The 25368-nt window shown below is 35.1% G+C and overlaps 3 protein-coding genes across 4 annotated transcripts; 2 read left to right on the forward strand and 1 right to left on the reverse strand.

Moving 5' to 3' along the window:
- Positions 1–1434: 1434 nt before the first annotated feature.
- On the forward strand, positions 1435–4493 carry LOC141668886 (U-box domain-containing protein 11-like). 2 transcript variants are annotated; one of them, XM_074475932.1, is made up of 5 exons: positions 1435–1951; positions 2262–2324; positions 2516–2632; positions 2703–3128; positions 3249–4493. In XM_074475932.1, the coding sequence occupies exons 1-5, from the start codon at positions 1637–1639 to the stop codon at positions 4317–4319; spliced, it is 1992 nt and encodes a 663-aa protein (XP_074332033.1). In that variant the 5' UTR covers positions 1435–1636; the 3' UTR covers positions 4320–4493. The 2 variants fall into 2 exon arrangements, with proteins under 2 accessions (XP_074332033.1, XP_074332034.1); XM_074475933.1 differs by lacking the exon at positions 2262–2324.
- A 2947-nt stretch (positions 4494–7440) lies between these two features.
- Positions 7441–18114, forward strand: LOC141667583 (uncharacterized protein At1g66480-like). Its single transcript, XM_074474130.1, has 2 exons — positions 7441–8177; positions 17729–18114. The coding sequence occupies exons 1-2, from the start codon at positions 7554–7556 to the stop codon at positions 17783–17785; spliced, it is 681 nt and encodes a 226-aa protein (XP_074330231.1). The 5' UTR covers positions 7441–7553; the 3' UTR covers positions 17786–18114.
- A 3725-nt stretch (positions 18115–21839) lies between these two features.
- Positions 21840–22421, reverse strand: LOC141664707 (uncharacterized). The gene has a single exon (XM_074470661.1). It carries the CDS (start codon positions 22419–22421, stop codon positions 21840–21842), a length of 582 nt encoding a protein of 193 aa, XP_074326762.1.
- Between the last annotated feature and the right edge of the window lie 2947 nt (positions 22422–25368).

The raw sequence follows: 25368 nt of genomic DNA on the forward strand, positions 1-25368 counted from the left end.
CCTTAGGATCTTCACCCTACAGCTTTACGGCCCAGAAATTCTTATATACGTGGTACATTCTTTATCTCTTTGCTTTCCAGTCTGTCCCTCTCTGTCTTCTCTCTCGCACCTTCCTTTATTCTTTCCGGTCGTCTTAACCTTTAATATTGCCTACCATCTCTATAATGCCATATTATAATAAGTAAACACCAGCTCTTATTTTTTAAAACTCATCCTCCCATTGTCAAACAATTGACCTCTCACAGAGAACTAATTAGAACTCCATCACTCCTTCTATTGGTAATTAAATACCAACTCTCCAATTGCACATAAATTAAATTATTTAGCTACAAAAAGTTTAAACAAAACTATTTGAATACTTAGTTTCTAGAGAAATTATAAAAAATGCTAATTTTTTTTACAATTTTACTATTTATGAAAATATTTGCAAAAATACCATGCAACAAAAATCAACCACATATGTAATTAGTTGCATGCATGCATTTGAGATTACACGAAGTTGCAGAAACTCGTGTTGAAATTGCATGAAATTGCAGAAAATCGTATTTTTGTAAAAAAATTGAAAATAGTTTTTTTTCAAATATAAAAATATTTTTACAAAATTTTTAAAAAGTGACAATATTTTTACAAAATTATTTTTGGACTTGTTATTTTTCAAAAGATTCCTGTGCTCTATTTAAGTTTTTTTTTGTTTCGTTAGAGAAATATTATTAGTTAGAGTCTTAAAAGAAGGGTGACTATACAATTTTCTATATTAAGTGAGAATTACAAATCTTGGATCAATTATAACGTAGATTTTACCCTAAACTACAATTACTTGTAAAATTATAAAGACATAAAGATCATGCGTTGGACGAGGATTGGTTTAAAATGAATGCAAAGTGCTTAGGTTTGTTGAGCTTTTCTCCTGCAAAGATTAGGGGTATATATCTCACATGCATTTTGTCCGTTTGCTGACTGTTAGTTGTATATTTTTGTTCAGCTTTCAGGAAAAAATATATTTTCTCTTTTAAATAATAAGTAAAACATTTTTGAACTCAACGTTTTTTGTTAGTTTTTATTATCTTTATTTATAACAAACTTTTTTTAAAAAATATCAATAATATTTTCTTTTTTAAGTATTTTTTCCGTATAGTTCTGAGAAAAAAATATTTGGTCAAGTTTTTTTATAACTTGCATGAATTTTAAATTATTATGTCATTATTATTTACCAATATTATACTTAATGATTTACTTAAAATTTTATAATTTTAATAATAAAAAGGAATAAATTTGTTTCCCATACTTAGCACGGGAAAGGTACTAGTTTATTTTAGCAATTGGGCAGATTGGTTCCAAATTTCACGAATTTGTGTGTACTGTGAAGTATCCACCTTAAAAAATGTAGTAGTAGAAAAGAATGGCATTTTGTTTTTTTTTTGGCAAAGAAAACACCACACCTAATAAGCCAATATAGAAGTAATGTATGTCTGTGACACCTCAAAGTCTTGTACTGTAATTCTCTTGTCAGCACTGGTCTGGACCAGAAAGCTGTCCACTTGATCCTCCCAAATTTATGGTCTTTATTTCATTCAAAACCAATCCTATATATTAATTCCTAAATTATGCTACCTTGAAACACAAACAATCTACTGTCATGGCCAACACAAATTCCTCCGGCCACACCACTCACATTGAATCACTCCTCTGTCTTGTTAAAGATGTCACAATAATCTCCGCCGCAGGCTACGATGGTCCTTTTAAGAAAGATTGTATGGACCTCTCCCGGAGGATTGTTCTGCTCTCAAATTTATTCGAAGAATTCTTACATTTCAAGGGAGAATCTAGGCTGCAAGATAATTTGGCTTCATCTTCAACTTGTTCTTCTTGTTTGTCTGATTTCACCGTAGTTCTTGAAGCTGCAAAGGCACTGCTTGCATCTGCTGGTAGTTTTGATCCCAATATCTCCCCAGTAAGTTTTTCTTTTGTATGTAAGAGATGATGTATATTGTACATAAGTACAAGGCTAATGATTACAAATGCATCATTGCATTTTTTGGTAATGTGAATAGATGATTGATGGCAGAAATTTTAAATTTTACCTGCATTTCTTTCTTTTTAGTATGATAACAATATTTTTTTCTAAGTATATATTATAAAAACTGTTGTGTTACTCTAGCTGTAACATCATGTTAGGAGCATTATGCATTTCTGGAGTTAAAATGTCGAATACACACAATACAGCTAAATTTGACATTTCTCAGAAGTGACTTGAATTATAGGAGATAGATGATAGCAAGAGGCACATGGATCACGTTGCATCGTTATCATTTATCACTAGTAGGGTAAGTAGACCCTTTTTCATATTAGAGTTCAAACTTATGGAACTTTTTACTTATTCTAGTATCCAACTGCAATAACTAAGTTCGATAACATGCTTGTCAAATCCCTCCAATTTTTATCTTAATAAGATCTCTTTAATGGTCATGAAATCCTCCGAGTGTTATAAATAGTATCATTTTATTTCTGATTGAAGGAAGGTTCTGCAAAGAAAATCGCCTTTCAATTTCAGTGCCTGACATGGAAATTGGAGACAGCTCTGAGAAACTTATCATATGATCAATTGGACGTTTCAGAAGAAGTACAAGAACAGGTAACTCTTGAGGATTATCTTAGATTACCTTATCTCTTTAAGCATTTCTACATAATGCCTTATCACTCAGGTCAATTTGGTAAGGGAACAACTGAGAAGAGCCACTGAGAGATATGGTGGTCCTGTAACTTCATTATCGCGTGCCTTATCCCAGCCAGCGGTTGGTGATGTTGATATGATAAACAGGACAATTGGAGGCTTGCATGTGGAGGATATTTGTAATGTGGATGGGGAAGTTACTAAAAATTTGGAAAGTGCTGTAATTGGAACTACTTTTAAAGGCTCTGACAAAGGTCAGATGACTCATTGTTTAGAAAGCAGGACACATACTTCTGCATTTTTAGGTGACCGTTTACTTAGTAACTCCGATGATGCCAAAATAGAAAACTCTGCTAAAAAGAGCTCAGAGGAAAAGAAGCTCATTCCTCCAGATGATTTTCTCTGCCCTATTTCTCTTGAAATGATGAGAGATCCTGTCATCGTTGCCACAGGACAGGTACCATTGCATTCCAAATGTATAATCATCTAACTTGACCTATATACAACTTGTTCTTCGCAAAAGAAAGTATCTTCTGTCTAATTTATTTTTAATTCCATGTTCCTCTCGATTGTCCAGACATATGAGAGATATTGCATACAGAGATGGATAGATTGTGGCAATAAAACATGTCCAAAAACTCAACAAAAACTTCAACATGTGACTCTTACCCCAAATTATGTACTGAGAAGTCTTATTACTCAGTGGTGTGTAAAGCACAATGTTGATCAACCAACAGCACTAGCAACTGGGAGGATGAAAAGAAGTGATGGAACATTTTCGGATGTTAGTGAAAAAATTGCGGCCATCGAGGGGCTGGTCCGCAAGCTGTCAAGCCATTCAATTGAGGAATGCAGGGAAGCAGTGACTGGAATTCGAACATTGTCCAAGCGAAGCACTGGTAATAGGATTTTAATAGGAGAGGCAGGAGCAATACCAATTCTTGTCCAATTATTGATGTCAGAAGACAGCATAACGCAAGAAAATGCAGTTACTTCTATACTCAATCTTTCACTCTGTCAGAGTAACAAGGGGCGCGTCATGTTGGCAGGCGCTATTCCTCTTATTATTCAAGTCCTCAGATCTGGAAGCATCGAAACCAAAGAAAATGCTGCAGCTACCCTTTTTAGCTTGTCACTTGCTGATGAGAATAAAATAATAATAGGTGCATCTGATGCAATACCAGCTTTGGTGGATTTGCTACAAAGTGGAAGCACGAGAGGCAAGAAAGATGCTGCAACAGCCTTATTTAACTTGTGTTTATATCACAGAAACAAAAGCCGGGCTGTTAGAGCTGGAATTATTACAGTATTGTCAAATATGCTCAAGGATACAACTAGCTGCATGGTAGATGAAGCGCTGACTATACTTTCTGTTCTTGCAAGCCACCAAGAGGCCAAGGTTTCTATTACAAAAACAATCACAATTTCTGTCCTGATAGATCATTTAAGAACAGGTGTGCCACAGAACAAAGAGAATTCAGCTGCCATTTTACTTACATTGTGCAAGAGAGATACCGAAAACCTGTCTTGTATAAGTAGGCTTGGCGCAGTCATACCCCTGATGGAGCTTGTAAAATCTGGCACAGACAGGGCCAAGCGGAAGGCTATGACATTGTTAGATCATCTTCACAAGTTGAAACAACTCTGAGCAAGTCTGCAGGGAGAAAGCATTATTTGATTTTACTTTTAGTTACTGGTGAATATTTATGATTTTACCAACTAATGTATAAATCAAGTAATTTAATAGCATACGCAGGCTAGCGTTGGATGTATTCATTTATTCTCTTCCATGAAATGCGAAAAAAAAAAATTGATTAGATAATTTGCTTTCTTGTAAGTTTAATTCAAACACGTAACGAGTACGATCAAATAACTCAAATGTTTAATGTATTATTAATTATCGTCCTAAATTCTGGATTCAATTATCGCTCACCCTCTAGATTTGTTAGATTTATTAGAATAGATACTCAATGTGTAGAAGCCTATATAGTCAAAAAAATATCAGACACATATTGGATGTCGATTTTAGAATTTTTCTCTTGCAAAAACAATACAAATTAAAAGAGAAAAGAAAATTGGTTGTGATTCCTGACGAGAAAATACCTCTGGAAGAAAACAGAGTAACCAGTTCAGAAGCTGCAGCTTAGCAGCTGGCACCACAGTTTATTCTTATAATGCCCCTTTCTGGGTTAGTACGCTAAAGTGAATTTTAAGTACATTTTTTTTTATTAAATCATGTTATATTCAACAAGGATTACATAAACTTTTTACTCCTTTTCCCTTATTCCCTATCAGAAAAAGCAGATCAGAAAACTTATCATACGAGAACTGCTCGTAAAAAATCAATACATAAAATATACAAAGACTTTTCTTCATATATTTTAGCACACTCCAAAGAAATGTTAAAATATCGAAACTATTCTCAAAAACTAAGTTTTCATCGTATTATTAGCTAATCACATTAAATGAAAAGTCATAAACTGCTATTCTCTTGACTGGACTAGTGACCGTGAGCAAAACATCTACAGTTTTCCATAAGTAATCAATTTTTTAAAGATTAAATTTAAGTACAATTTTATTATTAAATCAAACTATTATCTTTTAAAAAAAAATTACATAAAATATAGTATAACCCTTTTCCATTATTCCCTATCTAAATGTAGACCAGAAAACTTAATATTTAAGTACAGATGAAATTACAAAGACTTTTCTTTCCAAGTTTCGTGAATTACCTGTTTAAATAATTTTCTACTGTTTTTCAACAAATTATTAAGTAGGCAAACGTCTTTATTAAAATTAAAATGATGGTATAAAAACAAAAGCTACCTAATAATATAAACCCGTGACAAGCTAGATAATTACTTAAAGAAAATCACTAGCTCTTCCAAACTGATAAAGACTGTGCATGGCATGTAGTAATAATTCTTTACCAAAATCTCATTAAAAATGTGAGGAGTCCCCATGTTATGTAAGATGGTCAAGCTTAAACATCTAAACTATTCAATTGTTATATTGACACATGCAGTAAAAAACGTTCTATATTCTTGGACCAAACGTGAATGACAACTTAAACATCTAATAATGCTGTATTTAGTTTGGAGCAAACGAAATTATATAATAGTTTACCCATATTATATGGAAAATGTTAAGAAATTCTAAATTTTTATTACAAAAATTTTCCCAAATTTAATATGTCATATTAATAGTTGACAATTTTCCTAAAAATAATATTGGATCCTACATGTATTCATTTGCGTAAACGAATCAAAATGTATGCTCATATTATTTGATAAAATTTTTGAAAAAAATATCTTGATATCTAACATTACTTATATTATATATATAGTATATAATAACTTGAATGGTATTTGCAAAATTTCTTGAATTGACACCGCGAGTGCCGCGACAAATTATCAAACAGTAATTAGTATAAAAATGATTAAGTGGCTAATCATTTCCGTTCTCCCAAACGAGCAGTTAGGTCACTAAAAAACTCTCGTCATCGATCAATTTCTACGTTGAATGCAGCATACTTTTGGTCGACGACATGACAAATCATGATAATGGCTTTTCAAATATGAAGATTAAGACAGTAATGAACTAATGATAGAATTTATATAATTAATAAAACGTGAAGGTGCGGAATGGAAGTGAAATTAATGCAAGTTGTGGTGAGACGACGACATACACCAACCAATTTGATTTTTATATCTACACATAACACATATATCAAGCCCCCACGTCATAGCTCATTATAAGGAGGCCGGCATGCCTCTATCAAATTGTCCCTCTGCATGTAAAGGAAAACTAAAAATGCATTCAACATCTTTTTATAGGAAATTAGAAACAAAATAAGGGGAAAAAAATAAAATTCAATCTCAGGCCTGAAGTGTAACAAATTACTGGTACACCTGTGGGGCGGATCGGGACGAATTCGAAAACTTTTAATTAGGGAGGTATTCAGTAAATTTTGAGAAACATCATTTTCTATTTTAATTTTTTCGGGACACCTATAATTTTTTAAAAAAAAATAAATAATAAAAAATGTAAAAAATTTATTTACGAGGATCCCGTATCGCGGTACAAATTACCAAATTCTCCTATATATGTCAAACACCTCTCTATAGTCTATATGGATACTATACATATTCAACCATTTGCATTCCTTATTTGACCTATGATTATCACCTTGTGTTATCTCTACCTGACATATAATTAACCACCTCCATATTGTATATTGTGTACAAACGTTTAGTATATTTTCGTATTTTCGTGTCCCCTTATTTGTGATAAGGACTACATAATTCGGAATTCATATATTTGTTTTTACTCGTTTTAGTACATTAAAGTACACAGATTATATATGAAGAATATTAATTGTTAAAAAATGTAATATATAATTAAGTGGTTAAGTGCTCACTCACGTAGTTAATAAACAATAAAATATATTTTAGTATTTACAATTATATATATGTTATTTAGAATAGGTAAAATTCACATTTGGTATTTAGTATATACATGTATATTATATATTTTTAAAATTTTAACTATTTATTTATTCCGTGTACTTTCGTTCTGTGTCGTGTACCTATATTGGATACTCAAGTCTAACAATAATTATATTCGCGTTTTTTCGTGTTCGTGTATTTTGGTATTCGTGTACCAAATTTTCGAAATCAAATACTAATTATTTAATTATTTATATCGTTTTGTACCGTATTCACGTATCGTGTATATCAGTATTGACACGTCTGCAGCTCCGTACCTTTGCCCTGACTAATCAATTACTTCCCGACAAAAATTTCTTGTCATATATTCAGCATTTCCGATAAAAACACCAAGACAGAAATTAAGCAACTATTGTACAACCGAATAAGTTGCGATGGGTAACACCTTAGGAGGGAAGAAAACAACAAAGATAATGAAGATCAACGGCGAAACACTCAAGTTAAAAACCCCGATTCAAGCCGGTGAAGTGACCAAAGATTACCCGGGTTTTGTTTTGTTAGAATCGGAATCGGTTAAGCATTTCGGAATCCGAGCAAAACCATTAGGACTTCATCAGCAACTTAAACCTAAAAGGCTTTATTTTCTGGTGGAGTTGCCAAAATTTCCTCAAGAAAATGCACCAAGAAAGGTTAGGTCAGGGATTATCATGAGTGCTAAAGACAGGCTCGATAGCTTGATGCTAGCTAGGCGTTCGATATCGGACCTTACTTTATTGCAACCAAAGAGCAATATTTGTATTGAGGAAGGTCAGGATGAAAGTGGATCGAAAACGAAGATTAAAATGAGATTACCTAAGGCGGATGTGGAGAAGTTGATGAGAGAAAGTAAAAATGAAGCTGAGGCTGCTGAGAAGATCATGCAACTTTACTTGAGCATTAATTCAAACGATGACAAAGCTCACGAGCATGGTTCGTCGTCGGCGGCGGCTCAGCCGCAAGTGCATCGGAGGGAAGGGGGTCAAGGAACGATTAGTACCGGTGGTTTCATCGCGCGCCAGGTACAAAACTAGCTTTACTTTCTTTTTTTTTTGGTTAAGTTCGTTATTTTTATTTATTTATTTTTGCAATAGAATGATTTTTCTGCTATGTTTATAACCTTTTGACTGCATGCTTATATATATGTTTGTGTTTGTAGACCTATATTCATTCGATTATAAAAGCTTAACCATTGCATTTGACTTAATTCTTTTGTTATGGTTTTAGTATTGAGCTTTCACATTTTGATTATGACTTTCTTGTACTAGCTAGACTCTATGTATTCGATTCTTTAAATTTCTTTGAAAAATAATAGAAGTGTTTTGAATCGAATGGAATCCTATTTTAACAAATTAATTACTGCTACTGTTAGTTTTAGTGCTGTCCTATCAAATATGTTTTCATTTTATACACATTTTAAAGGATTTAATCGGGTAGCTAGTTAAAAAAATATTTCTTTTATAGATTATAATTAAGATGAAAGAAATAATTAGTTACACAGTCATAACTACTTAAATCGTGTCCTAAAAAATTAAGCCATCATTAAAATGAAGGAAGAGAAATATGAAATTTAAAGGCCCAAATGATATAAACAATTATCTAACTGATATGACAAATGAGACAGTCTCTTATGTAAATGGGACAGACCCTTTACGAATGAGACAGACAATGAGATAGTCTCAATTATTCTGCAGTAAATAAATCACTGAAATAAAAATGCAATAATAAAGAAAATAATCAATGCAGAACATCAAGAGTTTTCACTTGGTTCGGCCCCTACACCTAGTCTATGGCCTACATCCAAGTCCCTATGCCAACTAACATAGAGAATGTATTATATCAACTTTAATAAAAGAACTTACGGTCTTTTCCTTGATTACAAATATAGCACTTGAAAGAACCCTTTCCCAAGCTAAACTTCCTACCTAGCTAACCGCTATTCCTTAGCCCTCTAGCTACCTTGCTATACTTTGGAACCAAACTTGCCACAACCCGGCACAAAGTCGATATGAAAACACGAGTACAAGTGTAAACAAATTGATTACAACTCAAACTATATCTTGTTCATTGGATGTATATCTCGGGTATAAAGAACAAGAAGTGTTTTCAGATATAAAGAATTGACGTGAAAGCATTAGTTAAAATCTGAACATGTGAGTTGTATTTATAAGTAAAGTTCTAACATATATATTTTCAAACAAAGGATAAGATAGATAAGATTTGAAAACAAGTTTATTTGAAAATATTTGAATTAATCTTGAAAGTTAATCTGTTAGTTTGTTTGAAATAGATAAACCAAGTAAAAGATAGGTTTTGAATAATTCAAACTAGATTTATAAGATAGGGTTTGTTTGAGATAAGCTTAAAATATATTTATCCAGTCAAAACAAGATTTACATAAAACCCTAATCATTATCTTGTAGACTTGCAAAACATCCGGATAAGTCTTGTTGAATCAAACTTGTTGCATTAAATCATTCTGTTTGAGACATCATCAGAAATCATGAAGCTAACAATCTCCCCCTTTTATGATGATGACAAATTGCTCCCCCTATCAAAAAACACTTAAAGCTCCTGGAGGTAGAAATTAGCAATAACAGAATATATATAACAAGTATGATATGAATGCAATAATGTGAATGCGACAGTAAGATATGTTAAGGATAAATGAGATAGTATGCATATAATGAGAATGAGACATACAAATGAGACAATCTCAATTATATATAAAACTTAAAAATCCAAAGAACAACCCACCCATTCAATCAGGGTGTCCAGTTGTCTTTAAAAACCATTCATCAAACAAAAACTTAGTCTGATCACAGAAACAACTTAAAAACCATCCATAACACAAAACCACATAAAAAACCCATAAAAACCATAGTCCTAAAAACTTAACAGAAACAAACAAATCAAATTCTCCCCCTTCATCACCGTAAAAGGAGTCGTCCACATTAACTGGAGCCTTCCCTTTGTCTTTGCCCGAGCCCAAAGCTTTATCCTTGGCTGTTGGAAAGACAGGAGCAGAGCCATATTCCGAGAAGAGCTTGTCAAAAGCATCTTGAGCTGGTGCTTTATCGTCCCGTTCACGAATCCAGTCAAAGATCTTCGCTTTGTATTCTTCCCGCGTCATACCGAAGACCGAAGGTGGAGGGATGGCAGGAAGTGGCAGAGGAGCTGTAATCTCTTCCAACGTGCAATCGCCAATCCAGTCACGTTTCTTATGCCAGTACATTTTGCTCTTGTCCTGTATAGCGGACAGCTGCTGCGACACAAACTTAATCTCGGAACCCAGCTTAAAAAATAACTTAACAAACTCTTTTTCCCAGGCCTTTGCCGAGGAAACCAGACCTTCTTGCAGAGTCCCAAACTCAAAGTCCATTATTTTGGCCAACTTGACATCAGAAGCATGCAACACAGAAAGCTTTGCATTGATTGAATCCAACGACGAACAGACAAACTTTCTAAATAACTCAAAAGAAACATTCATAATAATGACTTGTGAATTCAGTGATCCAAGAGTCTCAACAGAAGTAAAGTGTTGATTAAAATTAGCCAAAGAAACTGAGTTTTCATTCAATTTGACTAACAGTAAATTTAGCAGAGAATTTGTAGGTCGATCAGAGGGGTATGAGGCATAGTTTGGGGATTTTGGAAGTCCACCAACTGGCCTAAGAGTTTCATCAAAATGCAACTCATTGGACTCGGAAACAAACAAATTATTTGCTGTTAAAACAGACAAATCAAACAACGTGCTAATTTTCTCAGACTTAACATAAGCAACAGACACACAGAAATATCTAAACACTTTAGACAACAAGGAAGGGTACGGCAAGTGCACCGACTCGTGAGTCGAGCAATGATGCATATTTTTGATAATCAGGGAAGACACATCACAAGGAACCTTTTTGACAAACATAGAAATTAAAATCGAATCTTGAAAAGTGATTCGATCTCGACCACTTTTACGAGGCAACAGATTTGTGTGAAACAATTTAAAAACCAAAAGTGAGAGTGGAGTTAAATCTGATATCGATGGTTTGATGGATACATCAACAAACTTCTCGCCAACAATTGCTTTGAGTTGTTCCTCGTACTGAAGCCCGGGAACATCAACAAATGCCTGGTGCGTTGTGAATGGACACACCCCTTGGTCCGACAAACCTCCGATTATGGCAAGAGCATCAGCCTTTAAAACGACAGGAGTCCCTCGAACATTGGAAAACACAAGGCCTTCCTGAAGCAATTGAAAATTTGCATAAAACTCACGGACAAGCTCTGGATAGATAACCTCTTCCGGTGACAACAGCGATTCATAACCTTGGAACTTGAACAAATCATACACTCCAACTCGGGTTAACAACTCAATATCATAAATCCGCTCTTTAAGAATAGGCTTGGTTAATATTTTGGAGCCGTTTTCTTTTGCATGTCGTTCAAACGAGTCAGGAGATGCTTCGTTTAACGCTTCGAAAATAACGGTAGTAACACGACAACGCTTGGAGCCAGATGGACTGGCGGTTGGGGTTTGGTTAGCGGTGGATCTCGAACGACGAGCCATGGAAAAGAGAAGTTGAGGGTTAAGAGAGAGAGAAAAGACGATCTGTGGAGAAAATATGAGGGTAAAGTGAAGAAAACGAAGAGGTTAAGAAAGCGAGTTTAAATAGGAGTGGGAACTGAAGAGTTAGAGATGGAATAAGAAACGAAAGAAGAAAAGAAGAAGTGATGTACTGAAAAGAAAATACATGCATGAAGTACAAGGAGATGAAGAGTCTAATCAAACGATTTCCTAAATCTATTCACCTTCTACGCGGATACACACGCGTACAAATAAAATATATATTAAAAAAATGCTATTAAACACACAGTCACGAACATGAATGCATGTAATAGTTATGAATTAACACGGAAACTTAATTCTCTATTAATCACAAACAAAATAAAAGATACACAACATATAAACATTATAGCATAATTCATAATTAATTATATAAAATTACATAAAATCACATAATAAATTACAATGAACACATACCTAATTCACGACGTATTATACAAAATCTATCTTCAGCTAAAGGCTTAGTGAAGATATCTGCACGTTGTTTCTCAGTAGAAATATAAATAAGCTCAATATTCCCTTTAGAAACATTATCTTGTAGAAAATGGTGACGAACATCAATATGCTTAGTACGAGAATGCATGACAGGATTTTTAGAGATATTAATTGCAGAGGTATTATCACAATAAATAGGAATATTTGTATAAGAAATACCAAAATCCTGCAATATTTGTTGCATCCACAAAATTTGAGCACAACAACTGCCAGCTGCAATGTACTCTCCTTCAGCTGTAGAAAGAGCTACTGAAGTTTGCTTTTTCCTATGCCATACAACTAAACAATCTCCTAAAAATTCACAAGCACCATTTGTGCTTTTTCTATCAACCTGTGACCCTGCATAGTCAGCATCTGAAAAACCGATTAAGTCAAAGGAAGAGGAACTAGGATCAAATAATCCCAAGTTACTCGTACCCTTTAGATATTTAAAGATACGTTTAACAGTATTCAAATGAGATTCCTTAAGTTGAGACTGAAAATGAGTACACAAGCATACACTATACATAATGTCAGGTCTTGAAGCAGTTAAATATAACAATGAACCAATCATACCTCGAAATTTAGTGACATCTACATGTGTACCTTGTTCATCCTTTGTAAGCTTAACTAAAGTACTCATCGGAGTCGATTTAGGTGTGACATGATCAAGTGCAAATCTTTTGAGTAAATCCTTTATGTACTTGCCTTGGTGAATAAATATTTCTGCATTAGACTGATTAATTTGCAGACCTAGGAAGTATTGCAATTCACCCATCAAACTCATATCAAATTCTTATGCATGCAATCAGAAAACTACTTACATAAAGATTCGTTAGAGGATCCAAATACTATATCATCTACATAAACTTGTACTAAAAGAAAGTTATCACGTTTATGGAAATATAAAGAGAGTTGGATCGAGTGTACCAAGAATGAAACCATTGTTCACAAGAAACTGACTGAGACGCTCGTACCAACAACGAGGGGACTGTCTCAATTCATAGACAGATTTCTTGAGCTTGTAAACATAGTTAGGGTACTTTTCATGAATAAAACCTGGAGGCTGCTTCACGTAGACTTCTTCCTTGAGAAAGTCATTTAGAAAAGCGCTCTTGACGTCCATCTGATAAAGCTTGAATTTCTTGTGAGCTGCAAAAGCCATTAAAATTCGAATAGCTTCTAATCGAGCTACTGGAGCGTATGTCTCGTCTTAATCGATTCTTCCTGCTGGTTGTATCCCTGAGCAACTAAACGAGCTTTATTTCGAATGATATTTCCATCTTCATCTTTCTTATTCTTGAAAACCCAACGAGTACCAATGATCTTGGCATCCTGAGGAGGTGGGACGAGTTCTCAAATGTCACAACGCTCGAACTGGTTCAATTCTTCCTGCATTGCCACAGATCAGTGTTCATCTGTAACTGCTTCTTGAGCATTCTTTGGTTCGAACTCAGCAACAAAAGCACAAAATGCACATAGATTATGAAGTCTGCTTCGCGTAGAGATTCCTTGATCCAAATCTGTAAGTAGATTATATGGTGGATGATTCTTTACTGTTCTGGAAGACTTTGGAAGACGAATATTGCTCATTTCTTCTTCGTTATAATTGTCTTCCTGGAACTGAATAGGAGTTATCTCACTTGAATGAGACGGTCTCATTTCAGCTTGAGAAGAGTTATCCAAAGGAGCAACAGATATCACATTTGAAACACTATCAGGAGTCTTTGGAGAACCAGAAAATTCATCTGAAGCTTGAGTAGATCCTGAAGAATTATCAGAAGACTGCGAAGGACCTGGAGAGTCTTGACTGTTTGAATTGTCAGAATGAGACTGACTCTTTTCAGAATGAGACTGTCTCAATTGGGAATGAGACGGTAGATCTGCAGTGTCTTCATCAATTTGAGATATATTCCTTGAGGATTCATTGAAAGCAATATTGATTAATTCTTCTACTTTGTTCTTGACAGAATTATATACACGATAAGTTTTGCTTATCGTAGAATATCCCAAGAAAATTCATTCCGTAGATTTTGCATCGAATTTGTCTCGATTATTTTGAGTATCTAAAATAAAACACTTGGAACCAAATACTTGAAAATAACTAATATTTGGAGTCCTTTTCTTAAGCAATTCATAAGGAGTTTTAAGAAAAATAGGACGAATAAGTACTCTATTTAAGACATAACAGGAAGTGTGTACCGCTTCAGCACAAAATTTTCTTGGAAGCTTACTCTCATGCAGTAGAGTTCTCGCAGTTTTCTGTAAAGTCCTGTTATTGCGTTCAACCACTCCGTTCTGTTGAGCAGTACGAGGAGCTGAAAATTCATGAGTAATTCTTCTTGATTTGAAGAAGGTTATGAAATCCTTCTCAAATTCACCTCCATGGTCACTACGGATCGTCTTGAGCTTGTATGAATACTTAGTCTCAAGGTTAGTAATAAGATCCTTAAACTCAACAAAAGATTCATCCTTAGTAAGTAAGAATAGTACCCAAGTAAAACGAGAGTAGTCATCAACTATAACGAATGCATAATTTTTACCACCAAGACTTACATACCTTTCTGGACCAAAAAGATCTAGGTGAAGAAGCTGCAAAGGATCAGTTGTCGAAACACGATTCTTAGCAACAAAAGATGTTTTTACATGCTTTCCTAGCTGACAGGCTGAGCATGGTTCAATCTTCTTATATTTCAGCTTGGGCAGACCTCGAACCAGACCATGAGAAGAAATCTTTCTAAGAATATCCATGTGAACATGACCTAGACGTCGATGCCAAAGATTTTGCTGATCTTGAACAGTAGCAAGACAAATTTCCTCCTGATGTTCATCAAAATCTAGCATAAAAATATTTCCTTTTCTTTTGGCAACTAAAGCAAACTCGTTAGTCTTGGTACCAATATAGCATACATCTTTATCAAACTTAACTTTATGACCAACATCAGTAAGTTGACATACACTAATAAGATTGTATTTCAAACCATCAACTAAACGAACATTAGAAATAGCAAACCTGTCATTACCAATTGTGCCTTTTCCAATAATTCGAACTGTGTTAGAATCTCCAAGAGTAACTAAACCACCTTCCTTGGCAACTAGAGATAGAAACTTTGATTTATCACCCGTCATGTGACATGAACAACCATTGTCGATGATCCATTTATTTCGCGGAACATGGACCTTCTAGCAAACCTCATCATTGTCATTGGAGCTGTCCTCGAGTCCTGCAAAGCAAAGTTCAGCCACTTCATCATCTGAAGCGATCTCCACGTCAGATTCATCATCACTCCAAGTAATTAATTCCTTCTTTTTGTTCTTCAGCTTGTAGCAATCGTTTTTGAAATGTCATTTCTTTCTACACTCAAAACAAGTGTCCTTGCTTTGATTTGTTTTATTCTCCTTGCTCAGATTAGATTTGAAGTCCTTCTTTGGAAACTGTGACTTCATAGGTCGTTTGGAGGCATTCCGTTTGGCAAGAAATTTTTGAAACTTCTTGGTCAGAAGAGCGATCTCTTCATTAGAATCATCAGGAGACTCATCAGCTTCGGCATTGAGTGCATGAGTCTTTTTACGAGGAGCTTCATCTTCTTCATCATATCTTCGTAGCTGATTTTCGAACTTTTCCAATTCACTGAAGAGTGTTAAAGTGTCCATGGTTGAAAGAAGTGTCCAATCCTACAGAATTGTAACCTTTGGAGCAAACTTCTTTGGCATTGCTCTGAGGATTTTCCTATTGATCTCAGATTGAGGAATGATCCTTTTTAGAAGTGAGATAGAGTTCATCAATGTGAGGAATCTTCCTTGAGCATCTCGCACGCTTTCATCTCTTTACAACCCGAAACCTTCATAGTCACTCATTAGCATACTTAATTTTACTTCACGTACCTTAGAAGTGCCTTCGTGACTGACTTTGATCGTATCCCATATCTGTTTGGCAGTAGTACATGTTGATACTTTTCATAATTCGGTAGCTACCATGCCATTAAGAAGTGAGTTCATAGCTTTATCATTGGAGTTCATTGCATTCACTTCTTCAGGAGAGAGATCTTTGAGAGATTTAGGCTTCCCATCTTTCATAGGAATTGTAAAGCCATTTTCTTCAGCATCCCACTCGAATGCATCACGCTGGAGAAAGATCTTCATCCGGAATTTCCAATCATTGTAATTTTCAGCACCTTGGAGCAGTGGTGGATAATTGTTTGAATACCTATCTGGTTGAGCCATGGATCGCTAGCAAAATAAACACTAAAAAGAGAATTAAATGCACCCACTCTGATACCAAATGAAATATAAAGGCCCAAACGATATACACAATTATCTAACTGATATGACAAATGAGACAGTCTCTTATGTAAATGGGACAGACCCTTTACGAATGAGACAGGCAATGAGACAGTCTCAATTACTCTGCAGAAAATAAATCACTGAAATAAAAATGCAATAATAAAGAAATTAATTAATGCAGAACACCAAGAGTTTTCACTTGGTTCAGCCCCTACACCTAGTCTATGGCTTACATCCAAGTCCCTATGCCAACTAGCATAGAGAATGTATTATATCAACTTTAATAAAAGAACTTACAGTCTTTTCCTTGATTACAAATATAGCACTTGAAAGAACCCTTTCCCAAGCTAAACTTTGGAACCAAACTTGCCACAACCCGGCACAAAGTCGATATGAATACACGACTACAAGTATAAACAAATTGATTACAACTCAAACTAAATCATGTTCACTGGATGTATATCTCGGGTATAAAGAACAAGAGGTGTTTTCAGATATAAAGAATTGACGTGAAAGCATTAGCTAAAATCTGGACAGGTGAGTTGTATTTATAAGCAAAGGTCTAACAGATTTATTTTCAAACAAAGGATAAGATAGATAAGATTTAAAAACAAGTTTGTTTGAAAATATTTGAATTAATCTTGAAAGCTAATTTGTTAGTTTGTTTGAAATAGATAAACCAAGTAAAAGATAGGTTTTGAATAATTCAAACTAGGTTTATAAGATAGTATTTATTTGAAATAAGTTTAAAAGATATTTATCCAGTCAAAACAAGATTTACATAAAACCCTAATCCTTATCTTGTAGACTTGCAAAGCATCCGGATAAGTCTGGTAGAATCAAACTTGTTGCATTAAACCATTCTGTTTGAGACATCATAAGAAATCATGAAGCTAGCAGAATATACTGTAACGAAAATACAATTGCATGTTTGGTCACTTCTAGATATGTTAGCACTTGTCAGGTGTGAAATTGCAGTCTTTGTAGTGCCTGTTTGTTTTACTTTAGGTTAAATTAAATTAGAGCATTAACTGGTATATGGACTGATGCCTATAATTTTTAGGCGAAGTCATGTTTTGTCATGATCGGTACTGGCTTGTTATATTAATATTTTTATTTTGGATAAAAATTAATTAAAACAACTAAGCATGTGGGAATATTTAATTTGCGTGACTAATGCAAGTTCGGTTACTGCAGAGGCGAGTGGATTTCATGCCCATCAACGAGGGAGAGATTCAAGTTGCAGTGGCATGAAATTAAACTGAAGCTGCAGGTTGCAGGCTGCTGCGTATATAAATTCTTTATTTTGAATAAATAAGAGCATGTCCTCTCCATCTCTCTCCCAACTTTGTGCAGAGCTAGCTCTCGAATGATGAAAAAAATGTGCTTTAATTAGTTTTCGTTATCGAGTGAAACCAGGAAATACTGTTAATATCTAAACAGATTACACAACTCACGCACACATACTGGGTTTATATACCAGTTTGTATATGAATGACAGAGAGATAGAGCAATGTCTTTTGTTATTAAAACAAGAGATATTGATTACAATAAGCAAAAGCATAATATAAGGAAACTGAAAACATGCTAAGATAACTACTTCATCTCCTAAAAACTTGCAGCTACACATATCTTCCTAAACAACTGAAACTACCAGTACGAGATAGTCTTTTATTCCTACAAACTAGGATGACACCTGCATGATATAAGTAAACCATGTTTTAAATTAAACTAACATATTCCCCCTTAATTTAAAACATGTTTCTGTAAGCTCCTGACGCCCAGCAAAGCACGCATTTTTTCAAACTTAATAGTACTCATTCCCTTTGTCAGCACATCTGCGCGTTGCTCCTTAGTGTTCACGTACCTGACAACAATTTCCTTTCATTCAACATATTCGCGGATAAAGTGAAAACGGATATCTATGTGTTTACTCCTTCCATGAAAAACAGGGTTTTTCGCCAAGTTTATCGCAGATTTATTGTCCACATATATAATCACAGGACCAAGCTTGCGCCTGGTTATTTGACTCAATAAGTTTCTTAGCCATACACCTTGATAAGCTGCAGCAGTTGCCGCCATGAAATCTGCTTCACACGAAGACAAAGCCACGCATCATTGCTTCTGTGATACCCAGGTTATGAGGATCTCATCTAAGTAGAATGCCATCCCTCCTGTACTCCTACGATCCTCCACGTTCCCAGCTAGGTCGCTGTCCGAAAAACCAGATAGAGTATAGTTACCCGCTCCTCTCGAATAGATTAACCCAAGATCCAACGTCCCTTTTATATACCTCAGGATTCGCTTCACAGCCGTTTGGTGCAATGCAGTAGGGCGTTCCATGTATCTACTGACTATACCAACACCGTATGCTATATCAGGACATGTATGCACCAAATATCTCAGCCCACCTACTATGCTTTTGAATTGGGTGGGATTCACAGCCTTCCCCTTCTCATCCTTGTCAATCTGAATCTTTGTCTCCACGGGATACTTAACTGGTTTGCAGTCAGACATTCCAGCTTTCTCAAGTAATTTCGTTGCATACGCTGTCTATTTGAGTTCAATTCTTCCCTCCAGTTGACTTACCTCGATGCCCAAGTAATATGATAGCTTGCCTAGGTCACTCATTTCGAACTCATCTGCCATTTGCTTCTTAAAGTTCTTGATACCTGAGACACTAGTTCCCGTTATTAGCAGATCATCTACATAAACACCAACGACCAATGTTTCATCTCCTCCTTGTTTTGTATAAACGGCATGCTCATATGGGCATTTACTAAAACCCAGGCTTAAGAGATACTTGTTCAACCTCGCATACCACGCACGTGGTGCCTGAAGCAACCCATACAGCGCCTTAATAAGTCTATATGCCAACTGCTCTTTTCCTTTTTCGATAAAACCTTCCGGCTGTGAAACAAATACTGTCGCTTGTAGTTCCCCATTCAAAAAGGCCGACTTTACGTCCAAATGGTGCACCTCCCAGCCATCTTTAGCCACTAAAGCCAACAACAATCGTACTGTTTCTAACCAAGCAACTGGGGCAAACACTTCATCAAAATCTACGCCTTATTTTTGTACATAGCCCTTTGCCACGAGTCTCGCCTTATGCTTGATAACTTCACCATTCTTGTCTCTCTTCAATTTAAACACCCATTTTAATCCCACTGCTCTATGCCCAGATCGTAGTTCTGTTAACTGCCAAGTATTATTCTTCCTTATAGCTTCGATTTCAACCTCCATTGCCTGCTTCCATGATGGTTCCATAATCGCTTGTTTAAAATTTGTTGGTTCATTAATGCCAACAAATAACAACTCGTCCTCTAGTACCATTTGTTATATCTCAGCATAAACATCATTAAGCATTCTAAACTTCCTAGGCTCTGTACTTTCATCATACATATCAGTATGACTACTCATTCCTTCAGCAGATTCAGGCGTCGAGTTCGGTATAGAGGTTCCCCGGTGTTATGTGTTGGTGTGGCAGGCTCCACCAATGTGACATCCTCATTCTCTGTGACATCCTCATTCTCGCTGACCGAATGAGTGGCTGGAATAGTGAATATATCATGGTTAACAGACACCTCTTGACGTTGTATTTCATTCTATTCCCAACCTTTATGCTCCTCGAAGATTACATCTCGACTTACTGAGATTTTCCCAGTCAATGGATCAACCAGCCTATAAGCCTTAGTTCCAGGTTCAATTCCAAGATGTACCATTTTCTGACTTCGATTGTCGAGTTTAGTGGTGTGCACTTTGTGCAGCTTCATGTATACAACACAACTAAACACACGAATATGTGTCACATCTGGCTTCTTTCCTTTCCAAGCCTCATACGGGGTAATTCCTGACACCGCCCTTGTTGGCAGTCGATGTAGTAGATAGGTAGAATGTCTCACAGCCTCACCCCAGAGGTAAGATGGCAATTTCCTTTCCTTTAGAAGATTACGAGTCATTTCCACGACAGTCATGTTTCGTCTCTCGACGACCCCATTTTGTTGGGGTGAATAAGGGGCTGTGAAATGATGAGTGATACCAGCCTCATCACAGTAAGCTGTAAATTCCTTTGACATAAATTCGCCACCTCGATCTGTTCTCAGTACCTTGATTTTCATTTTTGAATCTTTCTCGACATTGACTCGAAATTTCTTGAAAGCTTCGAACGCTTCACCCTTACTTTTAAGCATAAAGTCCACATCATTCGACTAAAGTCATCGACCAACAAGAAGAAATATTTGTTACCTCCTGCTGTACTAGGTGAGATTGGCCCATACAAATCACCATGAATTAATTCCAAAGCTTGTTTGGCGTGAAAAACAGATTACTGAGGGAATGGTTTCCGTGTTTGCATTGACATCAAACACCCAACACATACTTCTTTAGGCTTCCCAAACTTTGGTAGTCTGTAAACCATATTAGCTTTGGACATCACCATCATGGCCTGGAAATTGACATGACCAAATCTGGTGTGCCAAAGCCAAGTCGATTCCTCCACCTTTGACATCATGCATGAAAGAACACTGGTTTCTAGAATTATTTTGTACAGTCGGTTTCCCGACCTTTTCACCTTCATAATCAATCTCTTTAGTTCATCATAAGTCCACATGAACTCGCCTTTCATTACTATTTCCTTTCCTGTTTCTGAAAGTTGTCCAAGAGATATAATATTATTGCAAAGATCAGGAATATAATATACCTCATTAAACATCAATTCCTCTCCATTTTTACAAATAAAGCCAACTGTGCCTTTTCCTTTGATGTCAACAATAGATCCATCGCCAAATCTGACCTGGCATGTTACTCCTTCGTCCAAATTCTTGAATTTTCCTCGATAACCAGTCATGTGATTGCTAGCCCCATTGTCAAGATACCATATATTCGACTCGACCCTTCCATCACTACCTTTCCTCAGCTTTAGTGTCAGTTCCTTTTCATTCAGCAATAACTGTTTCTTTATTTCTTCTGGCTTGCATTCTGTAAATAACAGAGCCGGTTCTTCGTCTTGCGTTATGTGTAGATTAGGTTCAATATTTTGTTCTCGATCTCTTTCCCCCTTATCACGACGTGGTTTACGACATTCGGCCGCATAGTGTCCCATAAGACTGCAGTTGAAGCATCTGACTTTGCTTCGATCACGTCCCCACCGGCTGCTCTGGCTTTTTTGACCTGAAGGAATCTCAGTTCCTCCCTTTCCTGACCTTTTCATCCATTCTTCTTTTGTAAATAATAATTGCCCGTCACTATTCTCTCTCTTTCTCCATTCCTCCTCAGTTAACAACAGTTGTCCCCCACTACTTTCTGTCTGTCATTTGAGTCTTTCTTCGTGTGCTTTAAGCGACCCCACTGTTTCTTCAACAGTCATCGACTCAAGATCTCCAAACTGCTCAATGGTAGAAGTGATTTGCAGAAATTTTGGTGGTACAGCCCTGAGTAGCTTCTTTACAATATATGCTCCTGTTATATTCTCCCGCAACGTACGAATATGTGTCACCAATCCATTAAGTTTCATACTAAAATCGTCAATCGATTCCGTGTCCTTCATATTTAAGGACTCAAACTCAGCCTTTAGTGTTTGGACCCTAGCTCTCTTCACCCGATCTACTCCCAGACACATCTTCTTCACTGCTTCCCAAGCTTCCTTGGATGTTTCTTTGTCGGCTATTGATAGCAACATATCCTCTGTGATACCCTGGTAAATTGCTGCCAGTGCTGTTTTGTCAGTCTTCTCCTCAATCTTGTCTTTCTCGTTTGCTGGTTCAACAGCCTCCCACACGCCATGAGCTTGCATGAACACCTTCATCTTCATGGACCATGCAGTGTAGTTGGTCTTTGTCAATATTGGGTAATTCAGTCCAACTAAGTTCTCTTTGCTCTTAACTGTCTCCATCGTCTTTGTTTTGGATATCGTTTCTATGGATGTTGCACCCTTGGGCATATACTTTGGCATACACCCTTTGAGGCTCTGATACCACGTGTTAATATCTAAACAGATTACACAACTCACGCACACATACTGGTTTTATATACCAGTTTGTATATGAATGACAGAGAGATAGAGCAATGTCTTTTGTTATTAAAACAAGAGATATTGATTACAATAAGCAAAAGCAGAATATAAGGAAACTGAATACATGCTAAGATAACTACTTCATCTCCTAAAAACTTGCAGCTACACCTATCTTCCTAAACAACTGAAATTACCGGTACGAGATAGTCTTTTATTCCTACAAACTAGGATGACACCTGCATGATATAAATAAACCATGTTTTAAATTAAACCAACAAATACAAGTTATTCATAGATTTAGGTCATAAAAATTGTACTATACTTAATTTTTACCGCCCTTTCTAATTATGTTCTTCATTTCCACTTTCAAATCTGATGACAAACTTTATCTTACTTCTTCCAACTAATTATCAGTTGCATATATAATTTGTTATGATTATTATGAATGAACTCTACTTAATTGATGCGATGCCTCATGACATGGACATTTTAATTGGTAAGAAATTAGAAAAATAAAATTAAGATATCAGAAAATATGTAACTAAATATGTTACATTCAGAAATAAGCTTCCCAGTCGACTATAAATATGTTACATGCAAAAATTAAGTACCGTTTGTTATTAAACTTCAAAAAATGAATAAAAAGATTCATGTGTTGTGTGGATGTGCTGCACACTGCACAGTGCTGGGTTTTGGTCATTAAATAAGTTTTAAAATCCAGCAATATTGGAGTGTACATCTAGTGCTTGGTAATGGTTAATGGGCAAGGAGAAAGTCACTTGCACTATACTTAATTTCTGTTCTGAATAGAATGATAGTGGCCCAGAAACTGCTGCCGGCCTGGCCCATTGGCTGATCCATATTTTCTCGCATTATATTATTTTGCTTGTTAAATGTTGATTGAAAATTTAAATTATACAGTAAATTGTTTCTGACTTCTCTGCCGGACATTCTACATTCGCTGTAAATTAAAATTATTACACGATTCTCAGATAAATATTTTTATGTAGCTGGCCTAAATCTTAAACTAAAAGTTCTGGTACTGGTCAGTTAATATTCAGAAAAATTTATATTTTTTATTAATAATCAGAATAATATTATATTTTGTATTGAAAGAATACTCAAAATATACCATTTTTCACCTTCAACTGTCCAAAATGCCCAGATGCACGCGAACCACCCAAAATACCCACGAAATACGCATTTAAGGAATACATATTCAGCCTTCTAAAATTCAACAAAGAACACGCATGTTGCACATGCGTATTCACTTTATTTTTTATAAAGAATACGCATATTCAACATGCGTATTCATAAAAAAACAAAAACTAAATACACATGTTGAACATGCGTTTTCTTTGTTAAATTTTTAAAATCTGTATTCACATATCTCACGTGCGTATGCATTGGGTAAAAAGGGCAGAGCATCCCGCCAAACTGTATTTTGGGCATTTGCCCCCCAAATAGTCGGTATTTTGGTTTTTCACCCATTTTGTATTTAAATATCAAATTATCAAATTTTGATATTCACCATATAATCATCAAATTATATTTAAATATACATTTTAATCTGATTTATTATTTATAAGTATTATTTTAATATTTGATGTTAATATTTTAATTTTGATCCTCTTTGGCATAGATTATTATTTATAATATTAATTTGATATTTTTAATCTCGAGTCCCCCAATTATCAACTGTTATACGGTGTTTACCTTTTATTAGTGTAGTATTCGGGTCCATATATGTTCCGCAAATAAAATATCTAACAAATAAAATATCTTGGAAAATGTGTTATCTTACAAAACATATTTAACAAATAGTTAAACCTTGTACATTTACAAGCATATAATATGTATGTTGTGCAACTATTTTGCAACGGGAACATTTGTTTTCTTCAAATTAAATATATTTTATAAATAATATATTATATAATGTTTTACTTGTAAAATATATGTGATCGTCAGAATTTTCAATAAAATAGTAAGTTTGTAGAATATCATTTAAAATTAATATATTTTACGATATTTGAAGTTATACATTATTTGCTCAACTCCAGGACTTCAATAAAATATATTCAACATAACTTAACCCTATAAGATAATATAAATAAACAGAAATATATAATTTGCAGTAGCATACTAACATCTGTGCTTTTTCTTATCTACCATGCAGGCATGGGTGGGTAGCAGCATAGATGATATTACGGAAACAACTAAAATTTGAGATAAAATCTGCTTAGACTTGACAATATATATATATATATATATATATATATATATATATATATATATATATATTGTCAATGCAGTCTAGATCACATTAGCATATATGCAGGCAAGATGTTACAAGCTGCAGTTCAATTCGTGTGATCGATCTTCTACACCAACTTAATCTCAAACACAGATTAAAAAACGTAGCCTCCCCATATTTATTTAGTTCCACGCATTAGTCACCTTAATAGGTTACTATACTGTTCTTCACCCTATTATTTATTTTTCTCCTCTTATGTTGTGTTTGCCCAGAAGAAAACGAAAAGAAATTAGTAAAATCGATGAAAATAATGGAGTTTAGAAAAGTAAAATGAGTGAATGCAAATTTGTAGTGATCAAAATTCAAATTCATCGATTTCTCTCATTTTCATTTTTTCCTCTAACAAACACAACATTACTATTTAAGCACATAAAGTATTTAACAGTTTTTTTTTGTATTTATATACTCAGAACATGCTCGTATATATCTATCTGAACAAGCTTGCTTGGTTCTAGATGTATGCGTGCGTGAAACTGACATCTCATGAGCTAGCCGTGATAATAGAGATGTCAA

The sequence above is a fragment of the Apium graveolens genome, chromosome 6 (assembly GCF_009905375.1).
Source record: "Apium graveolens cultivar Ventura chromosome 6, ASM990537v1, whole genome shotgun sequence".
Taxonomy (NCBI): Eukaryota; Viridiplantae; Streptophyta; class Magnoliopsida; order Apiales; family Apiaceae; genus Apium; species Apium graveolens.

What these genes read in the sequence shown, in the direction of transcription:
- LOC141668886 (XM_074475932.1), top strand. Translation starts at nt 1,637, where the DNA reads ATGGCCAACACAAATTCCTCCGGCCACACCACTCACATTGAATCACTC. An exon ending in TTGATCCCAATATCTCCCCA is followed by an intron (nt 1,952 to 2,261) that starts GTAAGTTTTTCT and finishes CTTGAATTATAG; the next exon opens with GAGATAGATGATAGCAAGAG. An exon ending in TCATCGTTGCCACAGGACAG is followed by an intron (nt 3,129 to 3,248) that starts GTACCATTGCAT and finishes TCGATTGTCCAG; the next exon opens with ACATATGAGAGATATTGCAT.
- LOC141667583 (XM_074474130.1), top strand. Translation starts at nt 7,554, where the DNA reads ATGGGTAACACCTTAGGAGGGAAGAAAACAACAAAGATAATGAAGATC. An exon ending in GTGGTTTCATCGCGCGCCAG is followed by an intron (nt 8,178 to 17,728) that starts GTACAAAACTAG and finishes CGGTTACTGCAG; the next exon opens with AGGCGAGTGGATTTCATGCC.
- LOC141664707 (XM_074470661.1), bottom strand. Translation starts at nt 22,421, where the DNA reads ATGGAGACAGTTAAGAGCAAAGAGAACTTAGTTGGACTGAATTACCCA.